General features: G+C 40.1%; 1 protein-coding gene across 2 annotated transcripts in view; it reads right to left on the bottom strand.

The window, feature by feature from the left end:
* The window catches only part of TRIM24 (tripartite motif containing 24), a 127,353-nt gene that overhangs the window by 67,549 nt on the left and 41,057 nt on the right, over nucleotides 1-18,747 (bottom strand). For both annotated transcript variants that reach the window (XM_010356312.2, XM_010356311.2), the window contains exons 2-3: nucleotides 15,677-15,795; nucleotides 3,790-3,937 (exon numbers count right to left, since the gene is read on the bottom strand). In XM_010356312.2, coding sequence (XP_010354614.1) covers nucleotides 3,790-3,937; nucleotides 15,677-15,795 — 267 coding nt within the window. The remainder of the gene's footprint in view (nucleotides 1-3,789; nucleotides 3,938-15,676; nucleotides 15,796-18,747) is intronic.

Here is an 18,747-nt window from a genome sequence, read left to right on the forward strand (position 1 = left end):
TTATTCGATTGCCCATTTGAATTCACATCTATTGATATAAACACTACAGCTTCATTTATACCATAACTTTCACTAAGAATTACAGATATTAAGATATCACATATTGTCAGCATTTCAGGAAAAAAAGCAAATCATCTTTTCATTTTCCAGGAAGAAATTAAAATTAATTCAGAAGTAAATGAAAGAACTAAGTGTGTAGTTAAAAATATGTTTTATTGCATTAAAAAGCCTTAAGAAGACAGCCCTGGTAAATGAGTATGAACCACCTGGATGTCTTCTATCCCAAATATGGGAGGAGAATTTTTGAAAATGCAATTTGGAAAATCCAGCAGGGCGCAGTGGCCCACGCCTGTAGTCTCAGCTATTCAGGAAGCTGAGTTGAGAGGATCGCTTGCTTGAGCACCAAGAGTTTGAGTCCAGCCTGGGAACATTGTGAGACCTCATAGACAGAGACAAGAGAGGCAGAGAAAGAGATGGAAAGAGAGGAAGGGAGAAAGAAAATATAATAAAATGTCTAAAAGGAGTAGTCAAATAACCTACTTTTGTAAAAATCCTAACAGAGGATACCCATTAACACAGAAATAATAATATTTTCATTATTACACTCTAGTTTGCCAGTGTGGGGATAAAACTGGAAAATGTTTATGTCATGTTAAGTGAAAAAAATCAGAATATGAATAAATATGGTTAAACAGTAAACCTCAGTTATCTTACTAATAATTAAAGGCAAAATCCAAACATTTCAGAAATAATCCTACCTCCAGAAATTATTACTATTAATAACCTGGTGTGCATTCCTCTGGTTGTTTTTCTAAGTATGGAAGTACATATAGTATAGTGCAGTGTTACATTTTGTAAAACAATAAATGGCAGTACATATATTGTCTTTTAAAGATTTTTTTTTCTCACTTAACTCTACCTTAGATGCCTTTCTGTATTAGCATATATATCCACCTCATTTCTTATTTACTAACTGTATAGTAGTTCACAAAATAGATAAACCACTATACCGCTTGCTAAGGATATTTATAAGTTATTCATTTTTCAGTACTGCAAATAATGCTGAAATAAACATATGAAAATTATAAATCATTTAAATGTTTCCATAAGGTAAACTCCTAGTGGTAGAATTGTTAAAGGGTAATTCATACAGAGAAAAGCTAAATAATTGTGCCAAGTTGTACTCCAACCAGTGTAGAGTGGCTATTAACCATATTAACGGGGGGAACTCTCAAAATTTTTCATCTTTAACAATTTAATAAATGCAAAAGAGACAGAAAGAGAGAAAGAGAGAAGACACATACTTCACTATCTTAGAATGCATTTCTTTAATAACTGAAACAATGTTCAGTAATTAGCCATTTGCATTTCTTTTTTTTTTATAATGCATAAATCAGTCCCCAGCAATAAAGAATTATCTAGCTCAAAATGTCAATAGTGTCAAAACTGACAAACTAGTATGCTGGCCTATACCAGGCATGGTGGCTCACATCTGTAATCCCAGCACTCTGGGAGCCCAAGGCGGGTGGATTACTTGAGGTCAAGAGCTCGAGACCAGCCTGGCCAACATGGTGAAACCCTGTCTCTACTAAAAATACAAAAATTAGCCAGGCATGGTGGCACAGGGATTACATAATCCCAGGCACTTGGGAGGCTGAAGCAGGAGAACTGCTTGAATCCGGGAGGTGGAGCTTGCAGTGAGCTGATATCGTACCACTGCACTCCAGCCTGGGTCATGGAATGAAATTCTGTCTCAAGAAGCAAAACAAAACAAAACAAAACACACACAAAAAAACCCTAAGGTAAGCTGAGAGGAATTACAGATAAAATTAACGAACTAAAACATATAAAACTGATAATTAGATAAATAAATTCAAGAAATATTTCTGAAGATACAAATATGTAAACACGTAGAATTCAGAATGAAAATGAAAATAACCAGATAGAGAAAATCGGTAATATATTACAAGAATATTAAAAGCACAACATATCAAGATGAAATACGGAATTAATTCCAGCAATGCAAAGATGGTTCATTCTTTTTTTTTTTTGAAACAGGATCTCACACTGTCGTGCAAGCGGAGAGTAATGGCAATGATCACAGGTCACTGCAGCCTCAGGCTCCTTGGTTCAAGCGGTCCTCCCACCATCTCATCTCCCAGGTTGTTGGGATTACAGGCATGTACTATTACGCCCTGTTAATTTTCTTTTTTTTTTAGATAGGGTTTCACCATGTTGCCAAGGCTGGTCTAGAACTTCTGGGCTCAGGCAATCATCCCACTTCGGCCTCCCAAAGTGCTGGGATTACACCAAGTCTTTCACTAGTCTCAAACAACAAACACACAGAAAAAAGTTTTGCTACATTTTGATACATGCTATTACATGGATGAATCCTTAAAATATTACACTAAGTAAAATAAGTTAGATATCAAAGAACAAATACCATGTGATTCCACTTGTGTGAAATATCCAGAATCAGCAAATTTACAGAGACAGAAAATAAAGGCTGGGTGCAGTGGCTCATGCTTGTAATCCCAGTAGTTTGGGAGGCCAAGGCTGGCGGATCATTTGAGGTCAGGAGCTCGAGACCAGCCTGGCCAACATGGTAAAACCCCCTGTCTACTAAAAATACAAAAATTAGCCACGCATGGTGGCGCACACCTGTAATCCCAGTTACAGGCAGCAGAATAGCATGAACCCAGGTAGCACAGGTTGCAGTGAACTGAGATCGTGCCAGTGCACTATAGCTAGCCTGCGTGACAAAGCAAGACTCAGTCTCACAAAAAAGAAAATAGGTTTGAAGTTACCAGGAGCTAGGGGAAGAAAAATGGAGTTATTATGTTTTTTTTTCTTTTGAGACGGAGTCTCGCTCTGTCGCCCAGGCTGGAGTGCAGTGGCGTGATCTGACTGCAAGCTCCGCCTCCCAGGTTCACACCATTCTCCAGCCTCAGCCTCCCGAGTAGCTGGGACTACAAGCACCCACCACCATGGCTGGCTAACTTTTTTGTGTGTTTTTAGTAGAGATGGGGTTTCACCGTGTTAGCTAGGATGGTCTCGATCTCCTGATCTCGTGATCCACCCGCCTCAGCCTCCCAAAGTGCTGGGATTACAGGCATGAGCCACTGCGTCCAGCCAGAAAATTGGAGTTATTACTTAAAGGGTACAAAGATGCTGATTGGGGTGATAAACAAGTTTTGAAAATAGCAGTGATGGTTGCACAACACGTAAATGTAATAAATGCCACTGAACTGTACATTTAATAGTTAAAATGACAAATTTTATGTTGCATGTATTTTACCAAATAAAAAATATATGAGTGAACTGTACATTAAAAACAAGACAATAAAACCAGAAATAATAATTACATAAAAAAGCCTCTCTGGCCATCCACATATCAGACAAATAATCATGATGCAGGTTTACTACAAGAATATCAAAAGGAAAAGAGTTATAAAATATTTAAGCCCACTCTTTGTTGTTACCTTAGAGATAAAAGAAAAATAAGAAAAAGCAATTTTTTTCTCTATTTGTTCTATATTCACACCAGTTGAAGACATTTATAGAAGCAGGAGGACATGCAGTATGAATGTAAAACAGGGTTCTACATCTATTCACACTTTCCAACATTTTTAAGTATTTAAATTTCAATTATAATATAAACTTCTTTTACTTAAGAGTATATATTTAATACTTATCAAAATAAAAGTGTCAAAACAAGTCAGTACAGGAAGGAAGAAAAGACAGGGGGAAAGACAGAAGAAAAAAAAAAGAAAATAACTCATGTATTACCTGGAGATACTTCCTCTTTCTGTCTGACAGTATGGTCTTTTGTGAACTTTACCCTCTGATGAGCTCTGATACACGTCTTGCATAGCCATTCAACACACTCTACACAAAACCCATTAGCTTCTGCGTTGTCCTCACAGCTTGTACACACCTGACGATAAAGAACCACGGCACATGAATTTTTGAGAAAATGAAAAGCTGGTCCTATCACGAGCTATATATACTTGATACACCAACCATACTGGGCTAAATCAGTTAGCCTCCTAATGGTGTTGGGAAATTTTAAACTGACATTGTGTGTTACATTATATACATATGAAACGAAAATACTGTGCAGAGACAAGAATGTAAGTACATTTTCTCCTTAATTCAGCATCCCAAATATTTCAACCAGGTATTTCCCAAACATTATGCTAGGTGTGGGAACAGAACAGTCAGGAAAAGCAAATGTGGTCCCTGCCCATATGATAACTACAGTCTTGTAAATAGTGCAGGTTCAAATCCCAGTTCCCTCACTTACTAGCTCAGTGGTCTTGGGCAGGTTACATAGAATACTCATCTTTAATATGAGGGTAATGATACAGATATTACTGAGTAGTTGTGAAGATTAAATGTGAGGCAGATGCACATTATTAGAATAAGCATATCAATATATAACTACAAACTGAGAATTACCATAAAGGAAATATACGGAAAGTTGTAAGAACATATGATGAAGAAATGGATCTCATTTTAGTGGGGTTGGAAGGCTAGGGAAAGCATGAAGAGGGATTACCCAGTGAAGGCTTTTACTTCTAGGAAGAGAGAACAGCATGTAGAAAAAGTCCCAGGCCAGAAGAGCAAGCAGGTCCAAAGAACTGAATGAAGGCAAGTATGACTGAAGTGGTGCGACTGAGGGGAAGACTGGCAAGAGAAGCTAGGACATGAGACAGGGGCCACATTAAGTGGAGTCACAAGACAATTTTGGTGTTTGTCCAAATAAGTCTATTAAAAGCTTTTAAGAAAGTGACATGACCAGATTTGAATTTTTATGTCACAATGGCTACAGTGTACAGAACAAATTAGAAAAGGAGCAAGTGTTTCCGTGTAATGACAAGCTAGGAGGATTTTTCAGTGGCTCCGGTGAGGGTTGCTGGAAGTGGGATGTGGAGATGAGAACAGATTTGACAACAAAAATTTTTTCCACTTCACTCAGTGGTTGACACTAACCAAATTCCAAATACCTGATAGGTCCATAAACCAAAATCTACCTTTTCTCTGGTCTTATCATCTTCAATCTTTCTAACATCGCTTGGTACCACTGACTCCTGCTTCCTAGAAATCATGTGAATTCCTTAGTACCTGCCAATCCTCCTATCAGATAGCCTGACTGTCACTGTGGATCCCACCCTTCTTCCTTTGATTCTGTAGTTTTTAATTACAGGGATTGATCTCATCTACTTCCTTAGCCTCACATAGCATCTCTAAAAGGATGTAATCTAAAATTTAATCTCCACAGTAAGCTATAAAAAGAAATAAGTAATTTCTATTTACACCACTCAGGAGAGATTACTAGTACATAAAGTAAAATAAAACAGGAAAAGCATGTGTGTGTAATGCTACTGCTTATTCAAGAAAGATGGTAATACGGTTTGGATTTGTGTGCCTGCCCCAATCTCATGCTGAACTGTAATCCCCAATGTTGGAGGTGGGGCCTGCTGGGAGGTGGGTGGATCATGGGAGTGACTTACCCCTTGGTGCTATTCTCATGATAGTGATTGAGTTCTCACGAGATCTAGTTAAGTGTGTGGTGCCTCCCCACTCTCTTTTTTGCTCCTGCTCCATCCATGTGGATGAGCCTGCTCTCTTCACCTTCTGCCATGATTGTAAGCTGAGCAGATGCATCATGCTTCCTGTACAGCCTGCAGAACCATGGGCCAATTAAACCTCTTTTCTTTATAAGTTACCCAGTCTCAGATATTTCTTTATAGCAAAGTGAGACTGAGGAGTGGGGCACTGCTATAAAGATACCTTGAAATGTAGAAGCAGCTTTGGAACTGCGTAATGGGCACAATTTCAAACAGTTTGGAGGGCACAGAAAAAGGCAGGAAGGTGACAAAAATTTTGTCCCAGAGATATGTTAAATTGTTGTGACCAAAATGCTGATAGTAATATGGACAATGAAGTCCAGGCTGAGGAGGTCACAGATGGAAATAAACTTATTGGGAAATGCAGCAAAGGTCACTTTTGTTACACCTTGGCAAAGGCTCGGTTGGACTGTGCCCCTGCTCTAGGGATCTGTGGAACTCTGAATTTGAGAGATGATTTAGAGTATCTGGTGGATGAAATTTCTAAGCAGCAAAGTGTTCAAGATGTGATCTGGCTGCTTCTAACAACCTATGCTCATATGCATGAGCAAAGAAATGACCTGAAGTTGGAACTTATATATATATGAAAGGGAAGCAGAGTGTAAAAGTTTAGAAAATTTGCAGCCTGGCCATGTGGTAGAAAAGAAAAGCCCATTTTTGGGGGAGGAATTCAAGCAGGCTGCAGAAACTGGGGGTAGGGGGAAAGCCTTGAAGGCATTTCAGAGACATTCTGAGCAGCCACTCTTGTCACAGGCCCAGAGGCCTAGAAGGACTGAATGGTTCTGTAGGCCAGGCCAGGCCAGGCTCAGGGGCTCACTCCCCTGAGAAACCTCAGGACACTGCTCCCTGTGTCCTAGCCTCTCCAGTTCCAGCCATGGCTCAAAGAGGCCCAGATATAGCTCAGGCCACTGCTTCACAGGATGCAAGACATAAGCCTTGGCAGCTTCCACATGCTGTTAAGCCTACAGGTACACAGAATCCAAGAGGTGAGATTTGGGAACCTCTCTCTGCCTAGATTTTGGAAGATTTTCGGAAAGACCTGGATGTCCAAGCAGAAGTCTGCTGCAGGGGCAGAGCCTTCACAGAGAACCTCTACTCGGGCAGTGCAGAGGAGAAATGTGGGCCTGGAGCACCCACACAGAGTCCCCACTGGGGTCCTCCCAAGTGGAGCTGTGAGAAGACTGCCACTGTCCTCCAGAACCCAGGATGGTAGATACACCAGCAGCTTGCACCTTCAGTCTGGAAAAGTCACAGATACTCAGTGTCAACCCATGAGAGCAGCCTGTGAGAACAGCTGTGGGGGCTGCACCCTGCAAAGTCACAGGTGTTAAGTACAGCTTCCCAAGGCTTTGGGAGCCCACCCCTTGTACCAGTGTGTCCTGGATGAGAGATGTGAAGTCAAAGAAGATTATTTTGGAGCCTTAAGATTTAATGACCGCGCTGCTGGGTTTTGGACTTGCACAAAGCCTGCAGTCCCTTTCTTTTGGCCGATTTCTCCATTTTGGAATGGGAGTATTTACCCAATGCCTATACCTACATTGTATCTTGCAAGTAACATGTTTTTGACTTTACAGGCTCATAGGGAGAAGAGACTTGCCTTGTCTTCTCATCTCAAATATGAGATTTAGGACTTTTTGAGTTAATGCTGAAATGGTTAAGACTCTGGGTGACTGTTGGGAGGCATGATTGTGTTTTGAAATGTGAGAAGGACATTAGATTTGGGAGGGGCTGGGGTAGAAGGATATGGTTTGGATCTGTGTCCCTGACCAAATTTCATGTAGAATTGTAATCCCCAATGTTGGAGGTCGGACCTGATGGGAGGTGACTGGATCATGGGGGTGGATATCCCCCTTGGTGCTGTTCTCATGGTAGTGAGTTCACATGGAGATGTGTTCATTTAAAAGTGCGTGGCATGGCTGGGCATGGTGGTTCACACCTGTAATACCAGCACTTTGGGAGGCTGAGGCAGGCCAATCACCTGAGGTCAGGAGTTTGAGACCAGCTTGGTTAACATGGTGAAACCCCGTTTCTACTAAAAATACAAAAAATTAGCTGGGCATGGTGGCGCACACCTGTAATCCCAGCTACTCAGGAGGCTGAGGCAGCAGAATTGCTTGAACCTGGGAGGCGGAGGTTGCAGTGAGCTGAGATTGGCCATGCACTCCTGCTTGGGCAACAAGACCGAAACTCCATAAGAAAGGAAAGAAAGAAAAAGAAAGAAAGAGAGAAAGAGAGAAAGAAAGAAAGAAAGAAAGAAAGAAAGAGAGAAAGAGAGATAGAAAGATAAGAAAGAAAGAAAGAAGAAAGAAAGAAAGAAAGAAAGAAAGAAAGAAAGAAAGAAAGAAAGAAAGAAGGAAAGAAAGAAAGAAAGAAAGAAAAAAGTGTGTGGCACCTCCCACCCTCTTTTGGCTCCTGCTTTGGCCACATATAAGACAAGCGTGCTGCCCCTTCGCCTTCCACCATGATTGTAAGTTTCCTGAGGCCTCCCCAGAAGCTTAGCAGATGCCAGCATCATGCTTCCTGTACAGCCAGTGAAACCGTGAGCCAATTAAACCTCTTTTCTTTATAAATTACCCAGTCTCAGGTATTTCTTTATAGCAATGCAAAAACAGACTAACACAGATGGGATGGAATGGGATGGCTTACTTTTAAATTGTACATTAACATAATATTTAAAAAGGAAGGATAATCCATAAAGGAGATTTAATAGTTACCTACGAGGTTGGGAAGAAATAAAGTAGATGGGTAGACAAGACAGGGATAGAAGTTTATAGATTTTCTTTTCAAATGACATGAATGTTTTATATGTAGTTATGCAGTATTTTAAACATTTAAATTCCTAAATGTCAAAAGCAAAATTTAATAAATGAACCTGCCTCATCAAGTAGGTGGCTTAACTGCACAGAGAAGATTTATTTATTTCAGGTAACTTTAAAACATGATTTGGCTGGCTAGGCACAGTGGCTAACACCTGCAATCCGAGCACTTTGGGAGGCCAAGGCAGGTGGAATGCCTGAGCTCAGGAGTTCGAGACCAGCCTGGGCAACATGGTGAAACCCTGTCTCTACTAAAATACAAAAAATTAGCCGGATGTGGCAGGGTGTGCCTGTAGTCCCAGCTAGTCTGGAGGCTGATGCAGGAGAATTGCTTGAACCCAGGAGGTGGAGGTTGCAGAGAGTCAAGATCGTGCCACTGCATTCCAGCCTGGGCAACAGAGTGAAACTCCTTCTCTTTAAAAAAAAAAAAAACAAAAAACCACATGATTTGATTGAATATCTCCAGTGCATACATATAACTACTGTCTTTCTTGCTTTCTGTTTTGATACAAACACTCTACAACTTCTATTTTCAGCTCCAACTCCACTCTACTATAAACTCTTATTCAGAAAGCAACATTTATGCTTTACAAGCTGGTTTCACATTCGAGTCTAACAATGGGTAATGCTGGAGGGAGAATGCAACGTCAGAAGAAGGCACTTGATTCTCATAGTCAGCTTCCTCTTTTCTTCCTATCTGCATGTAATTTCTGTGAGCATCACACTAGTGATGCAGCTTCATCCCAGCTGCAGCAGTTCCTTCCTACACTGGAGTAGCTCTAGTTTGCAGACTTTCCAATATTTGTAGGACCAGCTTTACTGTAATCCACTTCAGAGATGCCAGCAACACTGCTTCTGCCCATCAGAAGTCTGAGTCTGAAGTCAAACACCTAGACCCCATCACCAGCCAAGATGCACTTCCTTCTCAGGTGTTTAAGTTCCACGAAGCCTTTCCTCTGAGCTTTTATCTTTTAATAATTCCATCCTTTTACATTTGTTCCCTCAGCTGCTTCTCAAAGTTGCTACCTCTGTGACACTTTAAGAATTGTATTTGTATCTTTTCAGAAATTCTTGTATCTAGTCTATAATTCTTTATATCTTTTCTTTTTTCTTTTTTTAATTTTTTAATTTTTTTTATTTTTTTTATTTTTGAGAGAGTCTCGCTCTGTCACCCAGACTGGAGTGCTTTGGTGCAATCTTGACTCAACTGCAACTCCCGCCTCTGGGTTCAAGCAATTTTCCTGCCTCAGCCTCCCAAGTAGGTGCCACCACGACTGGCTAATTTTTTTGTATTTTTAGTAGAGACAGGCTTTCACCATATTGTCCAGGCTGGTCTCAAACTCCTGACCTTGTGATCCACCTGCCTCGGCCTCACAAAGTATTGGGATTACAGGCATAAGCCACCATACCTGGCCTTATTTTAAGAAGTAAAATGATTCCTAATTGCACCAAGACTGTATTACATATTATGCATATAAATTACGCATATATCATATAAACTTTTTTCCCTAGAGAAAACAAATTACATCAATGCAATTAAGAACCAACATTTTGGCTGGGATTACACCTGTAATCCCAGTACTTTGGGAGGCTGAGGAGGGCAGATAACTTGAGGTTAGGAGTTTGAGACCAGCCTGGCCAACATGGTAAAACCCCATCTCTACTAAAAATACAAAAATTAGCAGGGCATGGTGGTGAGCACCTGTAATCCCAGCTACTCAGGAGGCTGAGGCAGGAGGATCACTTGAACCCGGGAGGCGGAGGTTGCAGTGAGCTGAGATCATGCCACTGCACTCCAGCCTGGGTGACAGAGCAAGACTCTATCTCAAAAACAAACAAACAAACAAAAAGTTAATATAGGCCGGGCGCGGTGGCTCATGCCTGTAATCCCAGCACTTTAGGAGGCTGAGGCAGGCAGATCACCTGAGGTCGAGAGTTCAAGACCAGCCCGACCAACATGGAGAAACCCCGTCTCTACCAAAAACACAAAATTAGCCGGGAGTGGTGGCACATGCCTGTAATCCCAGCTACTCGAGAGACTGAGGCAGGAGAATCGCTTGAACCTAGGAGGCGGAGGTTGCGGTGAACCGAGATCACGCGCCACTGTACTCCAGCTTGGACAACAAGAGCAAAACTCCATCTCAAAATACAAAAAAAAGAGTCAATATATACTTATACTTTCTTTTATAAATACAGTCTCTGCCGGGCGTGGTGGCTCACACCTGTAATCCCAGCACTTTCAGAGGCCGAGGCGGGTAGATCACAAGGTCAGGAGTTTGAGACCAGCCTGGCCAACATGGTGAAACACTGTCTCTACTAAAAATACAAAAAATTAGCCAGGCGTGGTGGCACGCGCCTGTAGTCCCAGCTACTTGGGAGGCTGAGGCAGGAGAACCGCTTGAACATGGGAGGAGGAGGTTGCACTCCAGTCTGGGCAACAGAGCGAGACTCCGTCTCTAAATAAATAAATAAATAAATAAATAAATAAATAAATAAATAAAGTCTCTGTTAGATAATTAATTCCCTGAAAGGCCTAGATAGGTGACCAACTCAATGATGATGAGCACCCATCGTACCATACTGTGGTCTCCAAATATTATTTCCCATGAAAAGGAATCAAGGCACCTAGGAGAAATGGATGCTTCAAGGTCTAGAACAGAAAATGACAGAAAAAACAGCAAGGGAGACAGCAATGACTACTACAGACTCAAACAGAGGGACACAGACACACACAAACATATACACACAAACACACACACACTCCTCTCATTAGTCACCTCTGAAGAATCCTAAGAAATTAACTCACTGCTCTAAAAATTGTCAACTAAAGGGAAGGAATCAAAATTGAACTGACCTTTCCTGGATGAACTGTAGGTCAGGGTAATCAAAGAATTGATAAAGGAAGCTTTCCCTTTCTATTCCAGTTAAGAAATAAGGAGGAATAATAGAATTAAAATGTCACTATTTTTCAAAGCCCTCATGAAATACAGAATCTTGGCAGTGATCATTAATGGCCACTAACATCAGAAAAAAGAAAGACAGCCAGACACCATATGCTTCCTGATGAGCATACACATGGACATATGGATCAAAGTATTCTTACCCTTCTCCCGCAATGGAACCAGAACCTAAACAAGCCACTACGTTTCATTTTTATTCACAGTTTCACAAAACATAGAATCAGCATGTTAAATGACTTTATGGAAATTATCAGCAAAATTCAGAATAAAACTAACTCTTTTGAATATGCAACCCAGTTTATGCAACAAAAATGTTAAATGGGAAGAAAAGGAAAGCAAGAGAAGCAAAGGGGTAACTTGAGATTAATTAAAAGATAGTTTTGAGACAAATCAACCAAATGTACTATGTAGGCCTTACTGGATCCTTATGGAAATAAACCACTGTTTAAAAAAAAACCTGTAATAATTAGATCCATTTGATTACTGCTTAGATATTTGATAATAATAAGAGATCATTAAGCATTTGAAATTTATTTATTTATTTATTTTTTTGAGATAGGGTCTCACTCTGTCACCCAGGCTGGGGTGCAGTGGCATAATTATGGCTCACTGCAGCCTCCATCTTCTTGAGTGCAGGTGATCCTCCAACCTCAGCCTCCCAACTAGCTGGGACTACAGGTGCACACCACCACACCCAGCTTGCTTGCTTTTCTTTCTTGTTCGTTCGTTCGTCCGTTCGTCCATCCATCCATCCATCCATCCATCCATCCATCCATCCATCCATCCATCCATCCATTCATTCGCTCAGACAGGATTTCACCGTGTTGCCCAGTCTGGTCCTTTTATTTTTACATAGAAATTCATATGGTAGTTATGTTTACAGAAAAAATATTTTATTTAAGTACATGCCAAAATATTTACAGATGAGGCCATGTGCGGTGGCTCACCCTTGTAATCCCAGCACTTTGGGAGGCCGAGGTAGGTGAATCACCTGAGGTCAGGAGTTCGCAATCAGTCTGGTCAACATGGTGAAACCTTGTCTCTACTAAAAACACAAAAATTAGCCAGATGTGGTGGTGGGTGCCTATAATCCCAGCTACTTGGGAGGCTGAGGTTGCAGTCAGCCAAGACCTCGCCATTGCACTCCAGCCTGGGCAACAAGAGCGAAACTCCGTCTCAAAAAATAAAAATAAAAAATTACAGATGACATTATATAATGGCTGGAATTAACATCAATGTAATCTAGTAGTTGGGGGTAATCAAGAGTATGCACAAAACAAGAGTTGATGGCTATTGATCTAGGTGATGGGTCCACGGACGTATGTTATGTCAACTGTTTCTTTGGTAATGCTTGAAATTATCTACAACAAAAAGTTTTTAAAACTTTTCAAAATCTCCAGCTATGAACTCTCTTTAGAGCACCACTCTAACCATGGATGACACCTCTACTTTACAGTCTCACAGGCAATGCAAACTCAATCACATCCAAAATCTACCTACCTCCTACCCTCTTTATCATGATCTCTGTGAAAGGCACCATCCAGGCAGTAAAACATCTCACCTTCCACACCCAGTCAGGCATATCAAGTTCTCTCTGGGTGGTAACTTCCTTTCCTTATTGCTACCAAGCTAATTCAGCTCCCACTACCTCTTGCTAAGTACTGCCTGGTTTCAATTCATCCCCCATATGACCTCTCCACTCTCCATCCTTACCAAATGCCCCCAGCGGCACCCTACTCTCATACCACATTTCCTACCCCAACCCATGCATGTCCAGTATCAACATTTAGGATGTCTATTGGACTCCATCTCTAGTTTAACTTCTTCCTACTATGTTTCTGTGCCAGAAGCAGACTAAATAAACAAAAACATACTGAAAACTAATTGATCACATGGAGGTAATAAAGAAGCCTCTTAAACTTGTCCTTTGGATTAGAATCCCTTTAACTCTCATGTCCTATTATCATCATTTCATGTCATACGAATATCCTACCTGGTTGACATTTATTTATGCTACTTTACATTTGAGGATTATTTATGCTACTGTATTTTTTAGTTTTCTGGATTGAGCATGCACAGTGTACTACTATGAATATGACTAATGAATATCTAGGATATCTAGGATAGCTACATGTGACACGATAGGTGTCACATGTAAAGCAAAGTGACATGACGCAATGGAAGATGGAAACAAAACATTTGTATTTAGAAGAGAACTTTCAGAGGACTTAAGTGTTCAACACTGTAACCTACATAAATAATTATGTTTCTTTCTTTAAGGGTGGTTTCACAATTAAATAATTAGAAAGTTTATCTCCCGCAGCAAGCCTGTCTGTTTCGGCCTTTGATAAGGTTCATATCAGGAAGAATTATGGATACTTTCCAAACTACAAAAACAGGTATTTTAGTCAGTAGTGGCTATGTTCATTTAAAGTGAACCTTAAATTCCTGTAGTGCTACCAAGGAACAAAAAACTAAAAATTCAACAGAAAGTACAAAAATTAACCACGTGATTACTAAAGAGTCCTGAAAAACATAGCTAATAATTGCTTTTCCCTAACCAGATTTAGTTTTCCCAGATCTTCTGTTCCAAGTTAAGGGAACTGCTTAGAGGAATCATCAATGAATCATGATCCAAAAGTAGACTAATACACTATACTCAGCACAAGCTGTAGAATTAATCTCAACATGGCTAACCCCCAATGCAGTACTATAGATTATGCATGATAGATTTGACATCTAGATTTAAGAAGCCAACAGAGATGTTCTACATGTGGGTTACAGAAATTAGAAAGAAAATAAAAACACCATTGGATCTCTAAATCCAACACCTTGGATAATGGTACCAAATGAGGCTTTAGTTAGCTGGGCATGGTAGCATAAACCTGAAGTCCCAGTGACTCAGGAGGCTACGGTGGGAGAATCATTTGAGCCCAGGAGTTGGAGACTGCAGTGAGCTATGACTACATCACTGAACTCCAGACTGGCTGACAGAGTGAGACCCTGTCACTACTACTACTACTACTACCACCACCACCACCATTCCCCTTCTTCCCCAAAAAATAAATGAAGCTTTCAAAGTAACACCATGTAGAAAAGAAGGCACCGGCACCACCACCACCACCACCACCACCACCACCACCACCACCACCACCACCACCATTCCCCCGTCTTCCCCAAAAAATAAATGAAGCTTTCAAAGTAACACCATGTAGAAAAGAAGGCTTTCTTAAAAATGTAAAAACCTTACTGATCAAAGACATGGTGTCTTTCATATGTTTCATTATAGAGCTTATCATTAAAATAGAAAAAAAGTGAAAAACTGCGCTTGAAATAAAAATCTCATTGTCAATACACAGTAAAAGTACAAAGAAATGAAATAATGTCAAATATAGAATAATGGTTTCTCTGGAGGAGATTGGAATGTGGGTATGCAATCAAGAGTTTCTGGATTGTCCCTGTTTCACTGTTTAATTTCTTAAGGTGAATTATTCATTATTCTTTATATTCCTTTTAACACGTTATATAATTTTATAGATCAATTATCTAATGTTTGGCTCCTTTTATTTTAAAGACCTCTAGCATTTTAGGTTGCCTCATCAATAGTTGGCAAAAGAGGCTAGGCATGGTGGCTCACACCTATAATCCCAACACTTTGAGAGGCCGAGGTGAGTGGATTACTCGAGGTCAGGAGTTCGAGACCACTATGGCCAACATAGTGAAATGCCATGTCTACTAAAAATACAAAAATTTGCCGGGCATGGTGGCGCACGCCTGTAATCCCAGCTACTCATGAGGCTGAGATGAGAGAAGCACTCGAACCCAGGAGGAGGAGGTGGAAGTCAGCCAAGATCGTACCACTGTCCTTCAGCCTGGGGAACAGTGCAAGACTCCATCTCAATCTAAAAAATTAAAAAAAAAGAGGCTGGGCGTGGTGACTCACGCCTGTAATCCCAGCACTTTGGAAGGTCAAGGCAGGCGGATCACGAGGTCAGGAGATCGAGACCATCCTGGCTAAAACAGTGAAACCCCATCTCTACTAAAAACACAAAAAATTAGCCAGGCGTGGTGGCGGGCGCCTGTAGTCCCAGCTACTTGGGAGGCTGAGGCAGAAGAATGGCATGAACCTGGGGGGCGGAGCTTGCAGTGAGCAGCGATTGCGCCAACTGTACTCCAGCCTGGGCGACAGAGTTGAGACTCCGTCTCAAAAAAAAAAAAAAAAAAAAAAAAAAGAGCTGGCAAAAGGTTCAAGATGTAATACACTTACCTGATTTGACTTTTCTACTGTACTGCTGGGAACCTCGGTAGTGTCCTTCACAAAAAAGTTATCTATGATGTGTCTCTCTGCACATTCTTGGCTGCAAACGGGGCATCGAATGACTCCAACTGGGAAAAACAAAATTATATTCTAAGTTTTAATACAAATATACTGAGTACTTAACCAACACATCCCATTCAAACTGTGACTTTGTTCTTTTTCAATGTCCATTCTTTTTAAATTCATACCTGCTGTCACTTAAAAATAATTGTCTATGTAAATATGCTGATTTTATCTATACATCCCACATGAAATACTAAACGATACATAAATTCTTCATAATTTTAAATGAAATGACTCCCTTCCCCCACATCACCATGGGCTAAATGCTTTTACTGTTTAGCAACTTCTCTAGCAGTGGTTTTCCAACAGAAATGTACAGAACCATATGGGAGATTTTCAAAAGAACAAGGAGCTCAGGTTTTCTCTAGATCTACAAAATGAGGATTTCTGGAAGTAGAACAGAGACATGCTCCTTTTGTTTAAGATCTCCACAGAGATTGTGAAACATCATTTCCTTTTAACAAATGCAAATAGTATTCCTTTGAACAAAAAATAATAGTCTTTCATAGTGCTTGGTAAAACAATAAATAATGACAAACAAGTTAAAACTGTAATATAAACTTGATGCCATATAATTTATACTATGGAAGACTGCAGTAAGGTTCCCAGATAGATTTTTTAATGAAATGCATAAGAACAAACACAAAGTAATCCAAAGGCCAATTTCATTTGTATAAACAAATAACAAACAAAAATTTAATTAAAAAAAAATTTTTTACAATAGCAACAAAAATGCATTAAGTACTCAGAAATAAATTTTAAAAGATTGTGAAGGTTATTGTGCAGGAAAATATTAAGCTATATTTAAAAACATTTTAAAATATCTAAATCATGAAGAAAGCACGTTCATGACGGTAAAGATACCAATGCTCCCACAACCGTATCTATAGATTCAATGCAGCTCTAGTAACAATCCCAAAGGAAATTTCCATAGAATTTTGACAAGCTGAGGGGACACGCCTCCCAACTAATAATACCTACTATAAAACTATAACAATTAAAATGGTGTGATATTTTGTAAGGCTTACATAAATGTACACTTTATATATATCAGATGTTCACTAGAAATCAGTGGGAAAAGGGATGAACTTTTCATGTTGCTGGAACTATTATTGGGGGTGGGGAATGAAATTAGATCCCTACTTTATCTGATCCAAAAAAAAAAAAAAAACTATTTTGAGTAGATTAACAACTATAAAACTTTCACAAGAAAATGTAAGAGAATATCTTTGTGACCTTGGAGTACAAATTTATTGGAATAAATATTTAAGCAAGATACAAAAAGCAAGAGCTATAAGGGAAAGATTAATATAGCCACCTTTGTTACAGTTCTTTGTTACAGAACTACAGCTAGTGAAAATATTACCATGAACAAAATGAGAAGACAAGCCTCAAGCTGGAAGATCTATCCAAACACACAGTATTGGCAAAGAATTAATACTTAAAATCTGGAAAGATGTCACAATGCATTTCAGAGAAACGAAAGATGGAGTAAACCTAATTTTCATTATGCCTCCAGCTTCACACAGCTAAGAACTCTAGACATTCTATATAAAACATTAAGTGTTACCCCCATTTTACAGATGAGGAAACTGGGTGCTATGACTGGCCTGTGGTCACACAACCACTAATGACATGTCATGTGCACACTCTGCATGGTAAGTATTAAAATGGAGATACAGCGTAGACTTTAAAACGGTACAAGATCTAGATCAGCCCTCTTCATTGATTGCTCTGTAACTCCTTTTTTTTTTTTTTTTTTTTTTTGAGACGGAGTCTCATTCTGTCACCCAGGCTGGAGTACAATGGTGTAATCTTGGCTCACTGCAACCTCTGCCTCTCTGGTTCAAGCGAGTCTCCTGCCTCAGCCTCCTGAGTAGCTGGGATTACAGGCATGCGTCACCATCCCTGGCTAATTTCTGTATTTTTAGTAGAGACGGGGTTTCATGATGTTGGTCAGGGTGGTCTCAAACTCCTGACCTCGTGATCTACTGTGCCCAGCCTTGATTGCTCTGTAACTCCTAATCAATCTTTTTGAGCCTCTGTTTCGTCTTCTGTAAAACAGTAATACGTGATAATCATGATGATAGCTATCCTATTGAGAACTTGCTGTGTTCTAGTTATTGTGCTCAATATTCCACTTCCATTAGAACAACTCTGAGGCAGGATTATTGTAAGGATTTCATATGAGTAAATGCACAGAACAAGTCTAGCCTAGGTTGGTACCTGGTAAATCTGGGCAGTAAGCCCTGTACTGTCCAACTAAAATCAGATGACAATATCTGGCTCTTTCTGAATCAGGTAAATGAGGACCAGCACAATCTCATCTACACTGACTCCCTCAAAGTATGATCTCTAAGGCTACAAATAAATTCTGAGTCATGGATATACCTCTGCCTAATAAGGAACAATTGAAACCAAATGTTAGTAAATCCCAAATTTACATCTCTACCAGAATTTCATTCTCAAGCCCCAGGTGTATCTTTTTTTCAGTAATAGAAAAACAAAGCACTACATATTACACAGTAAATACAATCATGAGCTGCATGACATGACGGGTTTTTTGTTGTTGTTGTTGTTTGTTTTTGAGACAGTCTCGCTCTGTCATCCAGGCTGGAGTGCAGTGGTGCGATCTTGGCTCACTGCAACCTCTGCCTACCTGGTTCAAGTGATTCTCCTGCCTCAGCCTCCCAAGTAGCTGGGACTACAGGCACCCGCCACCATGCCTGGCTAAGTTTTTGTATTTTTAGTAGAGATGGGGCTTCACCATGTTAGTCAGGATGATCTTGATCTTCTGACCTCGTGATCTGTCCATCTCAGCCTCCCAAAGTACTGGGATTACAGGCGTGAGCCACCTCACTTGGCCACTGCATAACATTTTTTTAGCCAACAATGGATCACATATATGTCAGTGGTATCATAAAATTATAATGAAGCTGAAGGCCAGGTGTGGTGGC

This window comes from Rhinopithecus roxellana, chromosome 6 (assembly GCF_007565055.1).
Source record: "Rhinopithecus roxellana isolate Shanxi Qingling chromosome 6, ASM756505v1, whole genome shotgun sequence".
Taxonomy (NCBI): domain Eukaryota; kingdom Metazoa; phylum Chordata; class Mammalia; order Primates; family Cercopithecidae; genus Rhinopithecus; species Rhinopithecus roxellana.